Below are 15747 nucleotides of genomic sequence, written 5' to 3' on the forward strand. Positions count from 1 at the left end.
GAGACACAGAATCAGAAGCAGGCTCCAGGCTCTGAGCTGTCAGCACAGAGCCCGATGCGGGGCTCGAACTCACAAACCATGAGATCACGACCTGAGCCAAAGTCGGTCTCTCAACCAACTGAGCCACCCAGGCGCCCCAATTATTTACCTGATTTTTATTTAGGCAAACAAAAGCACACTGTACAAAAACAGTGAAAAACAAATCACTAAATAAAAATATTATGTAGAATTTTGGGTAAGTTTCTTTGGGGGATAATTTCCTCTCAATGTAACATGCAACTGATTTTTTAATTTGAAAAGTTAGCAGATAAGAAGTTCATTCGTTCATTCATTCATCCACTCAGGGGGTACTTTCTGAGTTTTTACTATGTATAAATACCTGTCCTCAGGTGTTTGGAGGATTAAAGTGCATGTTCCTTGTACTTGAGGCGCTTACAGTCTACTTTGAAAGATCAAATACTCATGAATCATCCAGACAACAAAGCCCCCCAAATTACAACAGAGAATAGGGTATTATGGGCCAATACCAGGGAGATGAAGGTTATCAAAATTCTACTCATCTGTTAAATTCCAAAAGTCCCTCTTCCTGAAGATGACTCTTGCTGGGCAGTACTTTCTAGAAGTAAGTTATCCCATCTGCTGGGTGAGGACTCCGGTTAACATCTATCACAGAGTAATCCTTTGCTTGTCCCAATCTTTGTTTCGTTCATGTCGGGTCCTAAGTGAACTTCAAAACAAAGTTTATTTTGGGAACACCAGCCTATGTTCATCTCCTGAAGGAATGAGGAAGGAGAGGTGTGCAGCTGGATAACAGAACAGTCCAGATTAACTACCGGTGACAGGGGTGGAAACATGGAAAGAAGGACTGCCATCAGCCTCTTGATGAAGAGCAGCAAGGCTTTATCCTGTCCCTCCCAAGCTGAAGTTGAACAACACCCCATTCTTCCAGTCCTTACCTCTGAGGGGAAGATCATCAATGAGAATATCCACAAAGTATTAAAGCTGCAAGGTAATGGTGAAAAGTGCTGAACTGCGAGCCCAGAGACCTACCTCAGTTCCAAGTAGCTCTACCTCTAATAGGTTCCTTCTGGACCTCAGTATCCTTATCTGCCAGATGAAGGGGTTCAACTATTCAATTCCCAAGGCCTATAGCTCCCTATACATTAGAAACCACAAGGTTCCTGTGATTACATGTTGGAATTATTCCCCAATCATGAATCATCTGTCAATCTCTGATCTTATAAATACAAATTCCTCCCCAATGATGGAAATTAAAGCATTTAATTTTCTCATGGATAAATTGTGCCCACTGTATGTTTGTGTGCTGTAGTGTCTGGGAAGTTGAGGCAAAGGAAATAGCTCCTAAAGCCCTCCTGGGATCAAAATGGAAAACAAGACAGGCTATGACATCAGCTACCATTTCCTCTATGATCAGACTAACACAAATATCAATATTAAATTATGTGTGTATAGTTTTTATTTTTGCTTTTCATGGCAAAATCACAGGGAATCCTTTGCTTTTAGCCTTTAATGCAAGGTTATGAAGGAAGAACAGGAAAAGATGAACATATAATTTCAGCATTTTTGAGCTGCAAGTGATTTTAAAGATCAGTCCCAACCCCCTGATCATTGCAATGAGGAAGAAAATGAAGAGTCCAAGCTGTGCCACAGCTCACTCCAGTGTTAACTTTCTGAAGTACATTCTCTCAGTTTGCCTCACTTAAACGAACCACCACCTACATGCCACCCCCAAAAAACGAGGGGCACTAAAGAAAGACAAAGAAAAGAGCCTAACCTCTTTTAATGAGTTTCCTCCATTACAAGTTAGAAGAGCCAGGCAAGGGGAAGACAGACTTCATCAGGATGAACATTTCTTTTTGTTTTTTCTTAATATTTACCTATTTATTTGGAGAGACACAGAGAGAGTGAGAGTGGGGGAGTGGCAGAGAGAAAGAGAGAGAAGGAGAATCCCAAGCAGGCTCCATACCCAGTGCGGAGTCCAACGCAGGGGCTCAGTCTCACAATGCTGGGACCTGAGCTGAAATCGAGAGTCAGACACTCGACCGACTGAATGAATCACCTGGCTGCCCCCAGGATAAACATTTCTGAAATAGTTCAGGAGCCGTTCGCCCTCCTAGATTGTATCCAGAACCAGTTCCTCACCTCAAGACCAACAATTTGGTCTATTCCTTATTTCTATCCACTACTTCCTGTCTCTCTACAGGTAGGCTGGCAAGCACAAAGCCTCTCTAAGAGAATTGTTAGGAGAATAATGTTGCCTTTTATCAGGTCAGCTAGTTGCCTCCACATCACCTGTCAGGTCAAGTGCTGCTTTATACAGCATTGGATGAATAAAATTCAAATGCTAAAAATTGGACCTTTGTACCAAGATACACGATTTTCTGCTAATTTCTTCCCTCTTTGGTTCCCTGTGAATCCAGGCAAGTTACTCAAAAGCATCTCAGTAAAGAAAAACTGGTAGTTCTTTAGGAGGGCTGTTTTTCTAAACTCAGCATTAGGGATCTAAGTTACTGGCACACGTAAGAACTCATTCCCTGCCAACTCATTTTGCCTCACTATTCAGACGGATGAGATGTACCTTATTGTGACAGTCTCCCTACCCCAGAAAATACACACTGGCTGTTTTGATGTCTGACCGACCACATTTGATAATATTTTGATATCCATATACTTCAGACCAGAATGCCCTAAATGACACAATTAGAATTCAAAATGCTTAGACTGTTAGAACTGAAAGGGACTCTCAAGAGCACTTAATCATATCTTCTCCCTTCTCTCTTCTTCTAAAGAAATGGAGTTGCAGTGAAAGAGAGACTTGTCCTTCGTCACATGGCTTGATAGTGTCAGTGCCAAATCTAGAGGCCATGTCTCCAGTCTCCTGTTCAGGTTCTTTCCACAGCCCCTGCCGCTTTCCAGCATCAGTGCAGGCTTTCAACACTCTCAAAGTGTTGGATGGAGGCTATTCCTTGGGAGTCAGCCCCTCCCATTCCAGAGTTGCCTCTGCTATTCCACCGCATGAATTATAGATAGAAGGGGTTACTAAAGCCTGAATGCACAGATGAGTTCTCTTTCTTGCCCCAATGTTTTATATTCTGTCAACCAGGAAGGTGGGCAGCAATGCTTTAGTGATCAGTTATCACAGTAAATTACTGTTCTAATTTACCCAAAATCCATTGTTGCTATGCAGTGGGCAATCTAGAAGGTACATTCTGGTTTTGAAATATGTGAGCAATTCAGTTATCTAATTTGTGTCTAAAAATGATATATGGCTAGTTGGCATGCAAAATTTGGGGCAGCGCTGTTTTGATGAATCTGTGGCAGGAAATCTGATTGCACTAAACCTCTACCTCCTGAGTCCAGTGATTCCCATCCAGGAAGGCACTAACCGTTAAAGACTAACAGAGGTGCAAGGGAAAGAGAATTCAACTTGGCATTATGATTACCTGCATTAGAACCCTGCCCCTGCCTATCACTAGTGGAATGACTTTAAGCAGTGCACTTGGTTTCTCAGCCTCCCTCTCCTCATTTGTAAAATGTTGAAGGGAGCTGAATTCGTTTTATACATACTATATTACTGTACCGATATTATAATTTGTAAGGATCACTTAAAACCAGAAATGAGAATACGGCAATAATATGGAGTTGAAAACTTTTATGCTTGGGTCCCACAAGTCTAAATATAAAACCCTACTGCAGGGGCACCTGGCTGGCTCTGTCAGTACAGCATGTGACTCTTGATCTTAGGGTCCAGAGTTTAAGCCCCAGGTTGGACATAGAGCTCATTCTTAAAAATAAATGTGTAAATAATAAAATGGGGATGACAATAACATTTATTTAAAAAACCTACTGCATTGGGGTGCTTGGGTGGCTCAGTTGGTCAGGCGTCTGACTTCGGCCCAGGTCATGATCCCGTGCTTGGTGGGTTCCAGCCCCGCGTAGGGCTATGTGCTGACAGCTCGGAGCTCCGAGCCTGCTTCAGATTCTGTGTCTCTCTCCCTCTACCCCTTGTCTGCTTGCACTCTATCTCTCTGTCTCCCCAAAATAAATAAACATTAAAAAAAAAAACTACTGCATTTACTAGTTGTGTAATCTCAAGCAAGTGTCATCATCTTCATCTTTTTGTTTTAACTTACGAAAATTTTCAAACATACTCAAAATGGACTAAATTAAAACAATATGTTAATCACAAGCTTAAGCAATTTACAACGTTTTGCTAATACCGTTTCATTTTCCCTCCTCAACACTTTTTTCGCCCCTAAGGTATTTTAAAGTGTTTGGGGGCAAGTTGTTTTTAAAGCTTTCTGTGCTTCAGTTTTCTCATCTAGGAAATGAAGGTTTTAATATCCAGTTCACGGCGTAGAACGGTAATTATTATTATTTATAGTGGTATCTACGTGCTTCGCCCCTCTGAGGCGTAAAAGCACTTTGCGCTGTGGCGCGCCCAGCTCAAGACGAAGGTGTTAACAGCCAGGGGGACCTCTCGCTAAGACTGCGACCGCCCCCTTCAGGCAGCCCCCTGCAGAACCTCGCGGTCCGAACGAGGATTGTCCCTCGCAGCCTCCCGTCGCTGCGCGCGAAAACGAAGGGGCGGGAACAGGAAATGGGATAGGACAGAGTTCCGGGTGCCGGGCAGCCGCTGAGAGAAGCAGAACGTGGTAGCTGGTAGTGGAAAAAGGAAAGCCGGCATGTTCCGAATCGAGGGCCTCGCGCCGAAGCTGGACCCCGAGGAGATGAAACGGAAGATGCGCGAGGATGTGATCTCCTCCATACGGAACTTCCTCATCTACGTGGCCCTGCTGCGAGTCAGTGAGTGTCCTTCCAGGCTGCGGCCGTGAGACTAGCGGGAAGCTCGCGGACACCACCCACCTAATTGTGGTCCTATAGTCCTTGGGGGCCCTTGAGTGGAGTGAGCTGGGCGGTCGCAGGGAGCGTGGGGCTTGCGCGTCGAGAGTGGCGGGCGCATGCGTGGCTTAGGGTCTGCGGGTCGGGGTCCGGGTACAGAAGTGCACGCGGTGGTCCGGACTGCGAGGGTTATCGTCCAGCTTCGCCCTGCCTTAGGAGAGCTTGAATTGAAAGAGCCTCAAGGGATTATACCCCCGCCCCATTCCTTAGCTGCTCCCACGTTTTGTCGACAGAAACCGAGATCTAGAGCAGAGAAATGGCTGGCTCAAGGTCACTCAGCGATTCAGTGAATGATCTTGGTCTAGAATCCAGAGCTCCTACTACCAGGTTTCCTCCCTTCAGTGCTGATCTCTGAAATACAAGAAGTTTTGCTTGTTAATACACAGGGTGAAATAAATAATTGCGGTGTTTTGTTTTGTTTTTTAAGGAATGAGAATAAAAGGATAGGAGTTTATAGCATTAATAATAATACCTGAAGGCTTATTTGAATTTATGTTTGGCAGAAACTTGTTTGACAGCGCTTTGAAGGAGGCCGGGCCAGAGATTCTGTATATCCCTTTTGCAAGCGAGAACTCACCCTTCAAAGGGGGTCTTAACGCAAAACATCAGCGTTAAAGGCACACTGAATGTTAGATCTGGGCTTTGTAGGTCACTTCTGTAGTTTTATTGATACGCATCTCAAAAGTTATCTGCTCACACACATACCCCGTTCTCAGTTCAGTACTCTTCATTGCACCTTGCTGTGTATTGCTGGCAGGGATGAAGGCGTTCCAAGGTCACCCTGTAGAAGGCTCACGTTGGGCCTGGGCCAGAGCTCCTGAAGCCTGGTAACCCTTTAGTGACTATGCTACTACTCTGCTTCCCCAGGAGAGGGAGCCCTGCTGAATAGAAACTCCCAAGTTGTCCTCCTTCAACAGCTTTTTGCAACTCCCAACTTAACTTTCTCCTCTTACCTTTTTTTTGTTGACTTAGCTGCCAGTAAAATACTTGCTTCTTTTCAGTCACCTTTGTATCTGATATGAATTGGTTTTCTTTTAAAAAACTTACAGAATACTGTTCCACATTGCCACTTTTAAAATTGAGATGTACTTCATAATATATGGTTCACCCATTTAAGGTGTACAGTTCAACCTAAGTGTCTACCAATAAATGGATAAAGATGTGTATATACAGTGGAATATTACTTAGCCATAAAAATGAAACCTTGCCATTTGCAACAACCATGGATGGACCTATAGGTTATTATGCTAAGTGAAATCAGAGAAGGATGAATGCCATGATTCCACTTATATGTGGAATCTTTGAAAACAAATGAACAGGGCACCTGGGCGGCTCAGTCAGTTAAGCATCTGACTTTGGCTCAGGTCATGGTCTCGCAGTTTGTGAGTTCAAACCCACATCAGGCTCTCTGCTGTCCACAGAGCCTGCTTTGACTCCTCTGTCCCCCCTCTCTCTCTGCCCTTCCCCTGCTTGCGCTCACTCTCTCAAAAACAAATAAGCATTTAAAAAAACAAATGAACAAACAAAACAGAAACAGACTCATAAATAGACAAACTGGTAGTTGCCAGTGGGGAATAGGATAGGGAATAGACAAAATAGGGGGAGGGGATTAAAAGGTACAAACTTGCAGTTATAAAAGAAGTCACAGGGATGCAATGTACAGCATAGAGAATAATACTATAATAATTTCTTGTGGTAACTAGAGTTATTGTGAATCACTTTGATGTATACCTGAAACTAATAGGGATACTGTATGTCGATTGTACTTTAATTTAAAATAAAAGCAATTTAAAAATAAAGTGTACAATGAATGGTTCTTAGCATGGTCAGAGTTTGCAATCATCACTACGATCCATTTTAGAACATTTTAACTCTAAAGTGAACTCCATGCCCATTAACTATTCACTATTTTCCCCTTTCCCTTTCCCTTGGTAGCCACTAATCTACTTTCCATGTTTATGGATTTGCCTATTCTGGACATTTCATACCAATGGAATTGTAGAATATGTGACTTTTTGTGTCTAGCTTATTTCACTTTCCATGATGTTTTCAAAGTTCATCCGTAATATAACGTGTATTAGTATTTCCTTCCTTTTTATTGCCAAATAACATTCCATTGTGTGGATATGCAACATTTTTATCCATTCACCTGATGGATGTTACAGTTTTGTCTGATAAGAATTAGTAGAGATACCTGGGAATATTGCCAACTTTGTCAGCCTTCAACAGATCTCAATATCTTCAGTTTAATATTAACAATATGTTTTATTACTTTCGTTATGGGTATTGAGAAGATACTTCTGGCAGCTCTTTTGGCCACACAGCCTCCTCCCCTTTTTTAAAAAATTTAATTTATTGTGGTAAAATTTATCATCAAATATTTTTAAGTGTGTAGTTTAGTGGTATTGAATACATGCATAATGTTGTACAACCATCACCATCCATCTCTAGAACTCTTTATCTTGTAAAACTGAAGCTTTGTCTCTATGATTTTGACATCTCTTTAAGGATCTCATAAGTGGAATCATACAGTATTTGTCTTTTTGTAAATGGCTTATTTCGCTTCACCTAGGGTCCCTAAGGTTCCTCCATGTCATAGCGTATGTCGGAATCTCTTTTTAAGACTAATATTCCGTCGTATACCATTTTTGCTTCTCCAGTCATCTGTTTTTGGATTTGGGTTGCTTCTACATTTTAGCTACTGTGAATAATGCTGCTCTAACATGGATCTACAGATAGCCCTATTTTTAATTTCCTAGGACCCACCATACTCTGATCCAAAGCAGTTGTACCATTTTCCATTCCCACAAACAGTGCACAAGGGTTCCAAGTTTTCCACATCCTTGCCGACAGTTTGATTGTAGCCATCCTAATAGGTGTGAGGTGGTAGGTCACTGTAGTTTTAATTTGCATTTTCCTAGTGACTAGTAATGTTAAACCTCTTTTCGTGTGCTTATTTTGGCCACAGCGCTTTTACACAGGACAATAATATCATTTCTTTAGCTCCCTACGACAGCATTTTTTTTTTCTAGACATTTCTGTGTGTACCATCCTACCAGACCCCCATAAGCACTGAAGTAGGACTGGGGCACCTGGTTGGCTCAGTCGGTTAAGCATCTGGCTCTTGATTTCAGCTCAGGTTTCTGGCTCCGTGCTGGGCGTGGAGCCTCCTTAAGAGTCTCTCTCTGCTCCTACTCCATGTGTGCACACACATTCTCTCTCTCTGAACTGAAGTAGTTCACCTATATCATAGGTGATCTGGATTGCATAAGTGATATATAGCTAATCATTGGGAGAACCTAAATGTGTGTCTGGCTCTCCTCATTACCTAGTTAAGTGTTTTCTCCCACTTTCTGCCTTTTTTCAAATAGGTTTTAAAAGGTGGAAAATGCCAATTTGTTTCTTCAAGTGTTTTGTTCCTCTGATAGTTAAATTACCCAGAATAAAAAAATGTCCTTTGAAAGAGGATTGAATTTACTCTTTATGGCCCTATGAGGGAGAACTTCCTAGAGAAAAGATTTTATACAGTGTAAGAAAAACTTAGAATAGACAGAGCTTCATGACACTGGAAAGACAGGGGGTCTCTTACTGGGTTGTGCAGGCCATTGTAGGGAGTCACTTAAAAAATGTATTGAACTAAATCTAAATCTGTAAGATTTTCCCAGTCTTACAAATTCCATAATATAACTTATGGGCTAATAGATCTGAAATTCTGGATGTTTATTTTTCTTTCAGCACCTTTTATCCTAAAGAAACTGGATAGCATATGAAGATGAACATCACATGTGAATGCATGATAAGAGGAACCCGGTTACAACTTCTACTCCTATCTGCAAATGAATAGGCCCCGAAAGATGTAAGAGACTCTGAATGGACATAAAAATTCTACTCATTAAGAACAAGTTTGGCCTCTGGTAACTGACCTTCATAGCTAAAATTTAAAACTGCTTGAGAAGTAAAGACATTTTGTGGTGATGGTACACCCATATGCTTGTGATGTTCAGCCTCTGTGAATGTTGATATAATTAATTGTAAGTAATGTTAAACTCCATTTTTTAGCAAGTATAAATTATAAGGGAATTATGTCTGCAATAGCACTGTCTTGTTAGTCATTTCTGTTTACCTTTTTACTTCTGTCTGGAGTATATTTGTTGAAGAGTTCCTTTTGATTAGTTGTATTTTACAGAAGCCAGCACACAGCCACAACAACATTTAAGCCCAGGATCATTAGTCTATATTTTTAATTAAAATACCAACTAAGAAAAAAATTGGATTTTATTTCTCTTAACCTGCTTTTTGCTGCAGACCAACAATCACTGGTGAGACCTCTTTAATATTGTTTATTACAAACTACGTTAATTTGAGTTACTCTTGTTTTGGACTGGAGGATTTGCTAATGCTGATAGAGTGAAATTATTTTATTAAGCAGTCTTTGTGAAAGGCAACGTTACTGCTTGATGCTGGGAATATATAGTTCCACCAAAGGAAAAAATTGCTATAATTTAAGTCAAATAGTTCTCTAAGTTTGTTAGGGGAAGAGGACAGTCCTTAACTTTCTTTGTAGAGGCAACTTACATTCACCTCTTTTTAGGTGACTAAATTAGGTAACTATATTTACTTTTGTCTTTGAATAGCATGTTAGTATTGGTACTTTGTGATTTTTCTGTTGTAGACATTGCCTACTGACTTCTCTTTCCTATCCTTACCTCCAGCGCTCTTATCTCTTCTCATTTCTTCTTCTTTCCAATGTACTTATTTGTGTGCTTTCGTTTGAATTAATTTCATGAGGGCTCTAAATGCCAGTTTTCTTTTTTTAATGTTTATTTTTGAGAGAGAGAGCGTGCACATGTGGGGGAAGGGCAGATAGAGAGGAAGACAGAATTCCAAGCAGGCTTTGTGTCATGAGCACGGAGCCTGACTCAGGGCTCAAACCCACTGACCCTGAGATGACCTTAGCCAAAACCAGGAAGGAGTTAGATGTTTAACTGACTGAGCCAGGCGCCCATGTTTGTTTTCCTTCCTGTACATCTTTCTGGTTTTCCGAGGCTTCATTTTCTATGAACTTAAAAACTGAATCAGCTAGACTCTTTGCCATGTATCTACATTGTTCACAGTGTTCAGTTTCATCAAGTGTGCTGTTCCATCTTCCCGATTAAGTCTTTCCTGGAGCTTTCTGACCTGTCTCAGTCTGGACTACAGTCGCCTGTGCCTGGTGGATGGCTCTATTCTGGGATCTCCCTTTACCACAATCCTGGGAATTCCTTTTCCTTGTTTTCCATGTTGGATCTTTTGTTTCTGTCTTGTATCTTGTTTATCTCCTGTCCAGTATGCATTTGCTCACCGAGTCTCTGTATTGAGTACAGTACTTGTGCCCATAACTGCCTGGCATCCCACAATCCAAAGAACCCTCTATTTTACCCTTTTCAGAAAGTAAACTTCTGATTTGGGGAGGGAGCTAGGGAAAAGAGGCTGCTTAACTGTAAGTTGCAGAGAGCATTCTGAATACTTAAACCTTCAACCAGTTCTTACTTTAGTGCCTACCCCTTCATTCCTACTTCCAAAGGTCTATGAAGGCACCAGTTTCTGAACCTTTTAAGGATCCTGTGATGTGAATTGAGTTGTTTGTTTTGCTTTTCTACTGCTGACTCAGGATTCACTTTTCTTGGGTCTACCATGTTAATTACTACTTGTCCATCCGCTTTCCAGCTTCTTTTTGATGTTATCTCCTCTTCTCTTTTTCCATTCATTTAGGTTCATGGCTTAAAACAAAAATCTTTGCTGTCATTTAATGGAATTTTGGGAGGGAATGGAAGTAGGTGCATGTGCTCAATCTACCATCTTTACCTGAACAGCATGTATTTCTACCCTGTGATGCTGTGTTTCATGTTAGTAATTTATGTCCATTCCTGACCTAAAGAGGTGCAGTATTTAGCACCATGGTCACAATCACTGACTCTAAAGACATGCAGACCTGATTTTGAGTCCTGATTCCAACAGTCAGGAGATGGATGCCTTTTAGCAAGTAAACCGCTATATCTCATCCTCTTTACCTGTAAGATTAGCATAGTAGGAACATTTGTCCACTTCAAAGTGTATAAGCGTAAGGTAAGAGAATGCAAGAGGAGCAGTTAGCACCATGCCTGACATTTGGTAAGTGCTATTTATTGTTAATGGTTAGTGTTTGGTATAAGGTGGTTAGAAGTGATTTGTGCTGGCATTCACTGCATTAGTAGGCTTCATTCATATTTTCAGATGCTGTGAGATAGCATGCTTATATTCTAATTGTATATAAACTTCAACAGTCAGTGTTAATGCCATTTTACAGATGGAGTTTGAGACTCTGGAAGATTTGATGGCTAATAAGTAGGTTTAGGGGCTTTTAATGGGTGTTGATTATACTCTATCCTTAAGTGCTTTTCTTGGAATATGTTGATTGTTACCCTGAATTCCAGCATATGTTCAGGCTAGAATAAAGGAAAAGTGATGGTGCAGTTTTTTATGACTGACTTTTTAAAATTCAGGCCATAAACTCCCTGGTTTTGGGAGGGCAGACTAATACTTACAACAAACAGTTCAGAAATAGTAGAGCAGACAACAGTTGGCCATGTGTATATATTTGGCTTGAACGTGTAATAAGAAATAGTAAAGAACCAAAGCAGATTTGAGTTTTGTAAACTCTTAAAATGGAGCATAGAAAGAAATGCAGATAATTGAGAGAAAATATTAATCTACAAACAAGTTTCATAAGGGATGTGAACTGAGAATTTTGCTCCTAAATTAGGTTAGTGTTCTTCCTGGTACCAATAAGTTTTCTTTTTAAACTGTTTTATCACTGCTCTTTGAAATTCTTCTGTGAAGTTAGCATTTCAGTTACGGTGTGTTCGTAGTTTATAGGTGGGCAAAATTGGGCCTAGATTTGGAAGGAAGAACAAGTGTAGGAATCTGAACTTTTTTCTTTTTCCCCTCCTTTGCTTGAGCTAAGCATCTCTCTTTAGCTATGACATCAGGCACCAGAGAATATTGTGGATAGTATAGAAAGGAAATGAGCTAGACGTTTTACTTTATTTTGCTATCACTTGATGACTTGATAAATTCTACATGTAGCTTCGGTCATCAAAGAAGCCACTAAAGCAGGAGTTGGCAGACTTTTTCTGTTAAAGGTCAAATGGTAAATACTTCAGACTTTGTGAGCTCTGTGCTGTCGGCTCTTCTGTAGTAGTGTAAAACAGCCAGAGGCAGGGGCGCCTGCGTGGCTTGGTCGGTTAAGCGTCCGACTTCAGCTCAGGTCATGATCTCACTGTCCGTGAGTTCGAGCCCTGCGTCGGGCTCTGTGCTGACCGTTCAGAGCCTGGAGCCTGTTTCAGGTTCTGTGTCTCCCTCTCTCTCTGCCCCTCCCCTGTTCATGCTCTGTCTCTCTCTGTCTCAAAAATAAATAAACATTAAAAAAAAAAAAAAATCAGCCAGAGGCAATGTGTGCAGCACTGCAGCTGTGAGCCATCAGCAGCCAGCACTCAAAGGTGCTGGGGGAATGAGTACCTTGGTCCTAAAGTTGAGATCTAAGTTGTTCACCACAACATCCACCATAGTCCTCTTGAATCCTTACTCTCCCCATGTACTGTGCCATTTCTCTGTTCCCTTTCACAGTTAAACACCTCAGTAAAGTGCTCTATATTTTCATATCCTTTTTCTGGTGATCTCCTGAACCCATTCCGGTTAGGCATGCATCCCCAGTGATCCTCTGAAACTGCTCTTGTCAAGGTTAACACTGACCTGTCTCACCCGATCTGCAGCACTCAACACTATTTCATTATTGTAACCACCTTGTGGGCCTTCCATGATACGAATTTCCTGATTTTCCTTCTTGCTACCCTTTCTATTTCACTCATCCACTGTTTAAATGCTTTAGTAGGTTTCCCTTCATTTCTGACCTGAAACTTGCAATACCTCAGGCTTCAGTCCTCAGACCTCTTCTATTTACAGCATAGATACTGCTGACTCTCCTGCTTAAAATTCTCCAGTGGTTTTCCATGTCACTCAGTAAAAACCACAGTCCTTCTGGTTGCCCACAAGGTTCTATACAATCTGGTCCTCATTACATCTCTGATCTCGTCTTTTATGACTCTTCCATCCTTCACTGCATTCCAGCTACACTGGTCTCCTTGCTTCCCCAAACTCACAAGCTGCTACCTCAGGGCCTTTGCACTGGCCATTTCTCCTGTCTGGAATGCTCTTCCCTTAGATTTTCAACTGCCTCACTCCCTTTCTCTCAGGTCTCTGCTTAAATGGCATTTTTTTCAGTGGGACCTTTCCCAGCTCTCTTATAAGTTATAGGATGTTTCAACTTGTGAAAATCCAGCAAGTTGTACGCTTATTGACTTTTTTCCATAGTTAAATTGTATTTCAAAAACACTTTTTTAACTACAACCTCTCCAGCACTCTATAACCCCCTTCTTTATTTTCCTTAATGGCATTTAAGATATTTTTCCTTATTTATGTTGTTAATTGTCTGTGTCCATTAAGTGTGTGCTTGATGAGAGTAGGGATTTCATCTATTAACATTCACTGTAGTATCTTAGTATCTAGAAGACTGTCTGGTACCTCACAGGCACTCATTATTCATTGAATAATAGAGTGGAGAAGTTTTTAACTAGTTATGGGAAGTGTGAGAGTAAGCTAACTAGAAAAGGCCAAAAGGCTAAGCTTGTCAGATGAAATTGGTTCCCCAGTTAAGATCCTGGATTATGAATTTGCAGTGCCTGGCTGTGGGCTTTTTCTCTAGCACTGCTCTGCTGTCCACAGGCAGGCTCGGAGAAGGTGGAGAGTTGGATTCATCTAGGGCTGGGGCTTGTCACATGGCTGAGGTGAAATGACAGGGTCGGGAGTGATTGAAATAATGCACAAGGCATCTAAGCTGGATAAGAAGGGAAAGGCAGGAAGTAGCTGGTGGACAGGAAGAACATAGAGGGGTCAGTCCTGCTGAGGGCAACTGTAGGAGTGAACACAGTGGAGCAGTAGCCCTGAACACCTCTTTGTATGCCCAAAATATCCTTCCTTCAGTTTCCATGGAGATAAAAGTTCCTGTTCTGCAAAATAGGCTTCATTCGTTTTGTCTCTGAAGAGAGAAATATCATCAATGTGCTGTTAGTACAAGAGATGGTATGTTAAGAGTTTGTTGGTTTCACAGCTAAGTATGTATGGTGTGGTCTGATAAGGACCACATTTGACCTACTCCCACGACTTATTCTCCCCCAATTTGTACGTTCATTTAGGAGGAAAGAAAATCGCTAATTGAAAATATGTTCATGATGCCAAGAGACTGAAGACTAATTTTTATGGGACAGTGCGGAAACATCATGGAGACTACTGCTGGGTGTCATACAGCAATGGGAGTTTATAAGATGCTTTTCTTCCCAAGGTTCAGATTGCATTGCCTCTGATTATTATTTGAACTGATGACAGAGAAGCAATATATAGATAATTTAAAATAACAAATATTACAAGAAAGTTTTTAGAAATGTGATAGAAAAGAATTAAAACAAGGAAATATAGGAAATGGTCAAATGAATTGCTCATCTTAATATCATTAGTAAAAACTCAGCTTTTATTTGATTTTACTGTACTTTTGAGTAAAATTTAATAGGCTTACTATTGAATCTTTATGTCAACTAAAATTTTATAAATGCTCAATTTTCATAACTGTTGTTTTCATTGGTCTCAAGCAAATGAAACAAAAGATAAAATATCCTTAATAAAATATTACTAGCTTAGTGAAACAATGATTGCTGGGAAAGGGTTGAAGGGAAAGGCATTTAGTTTAACATCTACTTTTCCCATTTTAAGCTAACCTTCACTTTTGCTAGCAAGCACTGTAGTAAACTTTGCTCTAGATAATACAGACTCAAAATATGATTTATTTCCTTCTTCCTGATCCATGTCTAAAAATGGTAAAATAGTATATTTCATATATGTATGTATATATACATATAAAATGTTTATTTTTGAGAGCTAGAGACAGTGTGCAAGCGGGGAAGGGGCAGAGAGAGAGGGAGACACAGAATCTGAAGAAGGCTCCAGGCTCTGAGCTGTCAGCACAGCCTGACGTGGGGCTCGAACCCACAACTGTGAGATCATGACCTGAGCCGAAGTCAGTCGCCCAACCAACTGAGCCACCCAGGAGCCCCAATACTTGTTTCTTGGTAGAAAAGGATAAATGTGTCTTCGTGTTTATGGGGAACTGATGTTCTGTTCACATAACAATTTTAGGAGTAAATGGGCCCTGTGTGTCAGATACCTGGGAATCAAAGAATGCATACTAAGAATGGTTGGAAGGATTTTCATACACAGGTACCTCTTGGTGGTGGGCCCCTGCCACAGGAGAGGTTCAAGTACAGTGGAAAAGAACACTGGTAATGAGTGTGTTATATAAGGCAGTGTCAGGCATCGTGTGCACAGGTGCTTTCCAAAACAGGCTACACACCAAATCACATGGGAAGCTTTTAAACAAAAAAATCTACTGAATCAGAATTACTATGGATGGAGTCAGAAATCACTTTTTTAAAAAGCATCCAGGTGATTTAATTGGTCCTGGATCTGCTTTGGGTAGCAGTGAGTGAGTTTACCTTAAGGCCTCTTCCAATTCTGAGATTCTGGACTGGTTTAGGAATAAGAGTAAAACTAAAACTGAAAGCAATTTTAGGTTGCATTTGTAAAATTACAACATTAAGGTCTCCAGATCTGACAAATACTTCAAGAGCAGCCAACTTGCCAGAGTAGAGAGCACTGGAGGTATCCGGAAATCGTGGTACAAGAGAAATGATTGAAAGA

The 15747-nt window shown here is 40.9% G+C and overlaps 1 protein-coding gene and 1 long non-coding RNA gene across 2 annotated transcripts; one reads left to right on the forward strand and one right to left on the reverse strand.

Annotated features, from left to right (window-relative positions):
• Positions 1 to 230: 230 nt before the first annotated feature.
• On the reverse strand, positions 231 to 1900 carry LOC128312004 (uncharacterized). The gene is made up of 3 exons (XR_008290771.1): positions 1796 to 1900; positions 957 to 1002; positions 231 to 727 (listed from the first exon to the last, which is right to left on the reverse strand). It is a non-coding gene; the product is annotated as an uncharacterized LOC128312004 (long non-coding RNA).
• Positions 1901 to 4619: 2719 nt separating this feature from the next.
• On the forward strand, positions 4620 to 14699 carry TOMM5 (translocase of outer mitochondrial membrane 5). The gene is made up of 4 exons (XM_015079482.3): positions 4620 to 4827; positions 8659 to 9242; positions 13981 to 14079; positions 14193 to 14699. Exons 1-2 carry the CDS (start codon positions 4707 to 4709, stop codon positions 8691 to 8693), a joined length of 156 nt encoding a protein of 51 aa, XP_014934968.1. The 5' UTR covers positions 4620 to 4706; the 3' UTR covers positions 8694 to 9242; positions 13981 to 14079; positions 14193 to 14699.
• Positions 14700 to 15747: the final 1048 nt, after the last annotated feature.

This window comes from Acinonyx jubatus, chromosome D4 (genome assembly GCF_027475565.1).
Source record: "Acinonyx jubatus isolate Ajub_Pintada_27869175 chromosome D4, VMU_Ajub_asm_v1.0, whole genome shotgun sequence".
Classification (NCBI taxonomy): Eukaryota; Metazoa; Chordata; class Mammalia; order Carnivora; family Felidae; genus Acinonyx; species Acinonyx jubatus.

Coding starts and splice junctions, on each gene's coding strand:
- TOMM5 (XM_015079482.3), top strand. CDS start 4,707: ATGTTCCGAATCGAGGGCCTCGCGCCGAAGCTGGACCCCGAGGAGATG. Junction 4,828..8,658: donor CGTGGCCCTGCTGCGAGTCA/GTGAGTGTCCTT, acceptor TTTTTCTTTCAG/CACCTTTTATCCTAAAGAAA.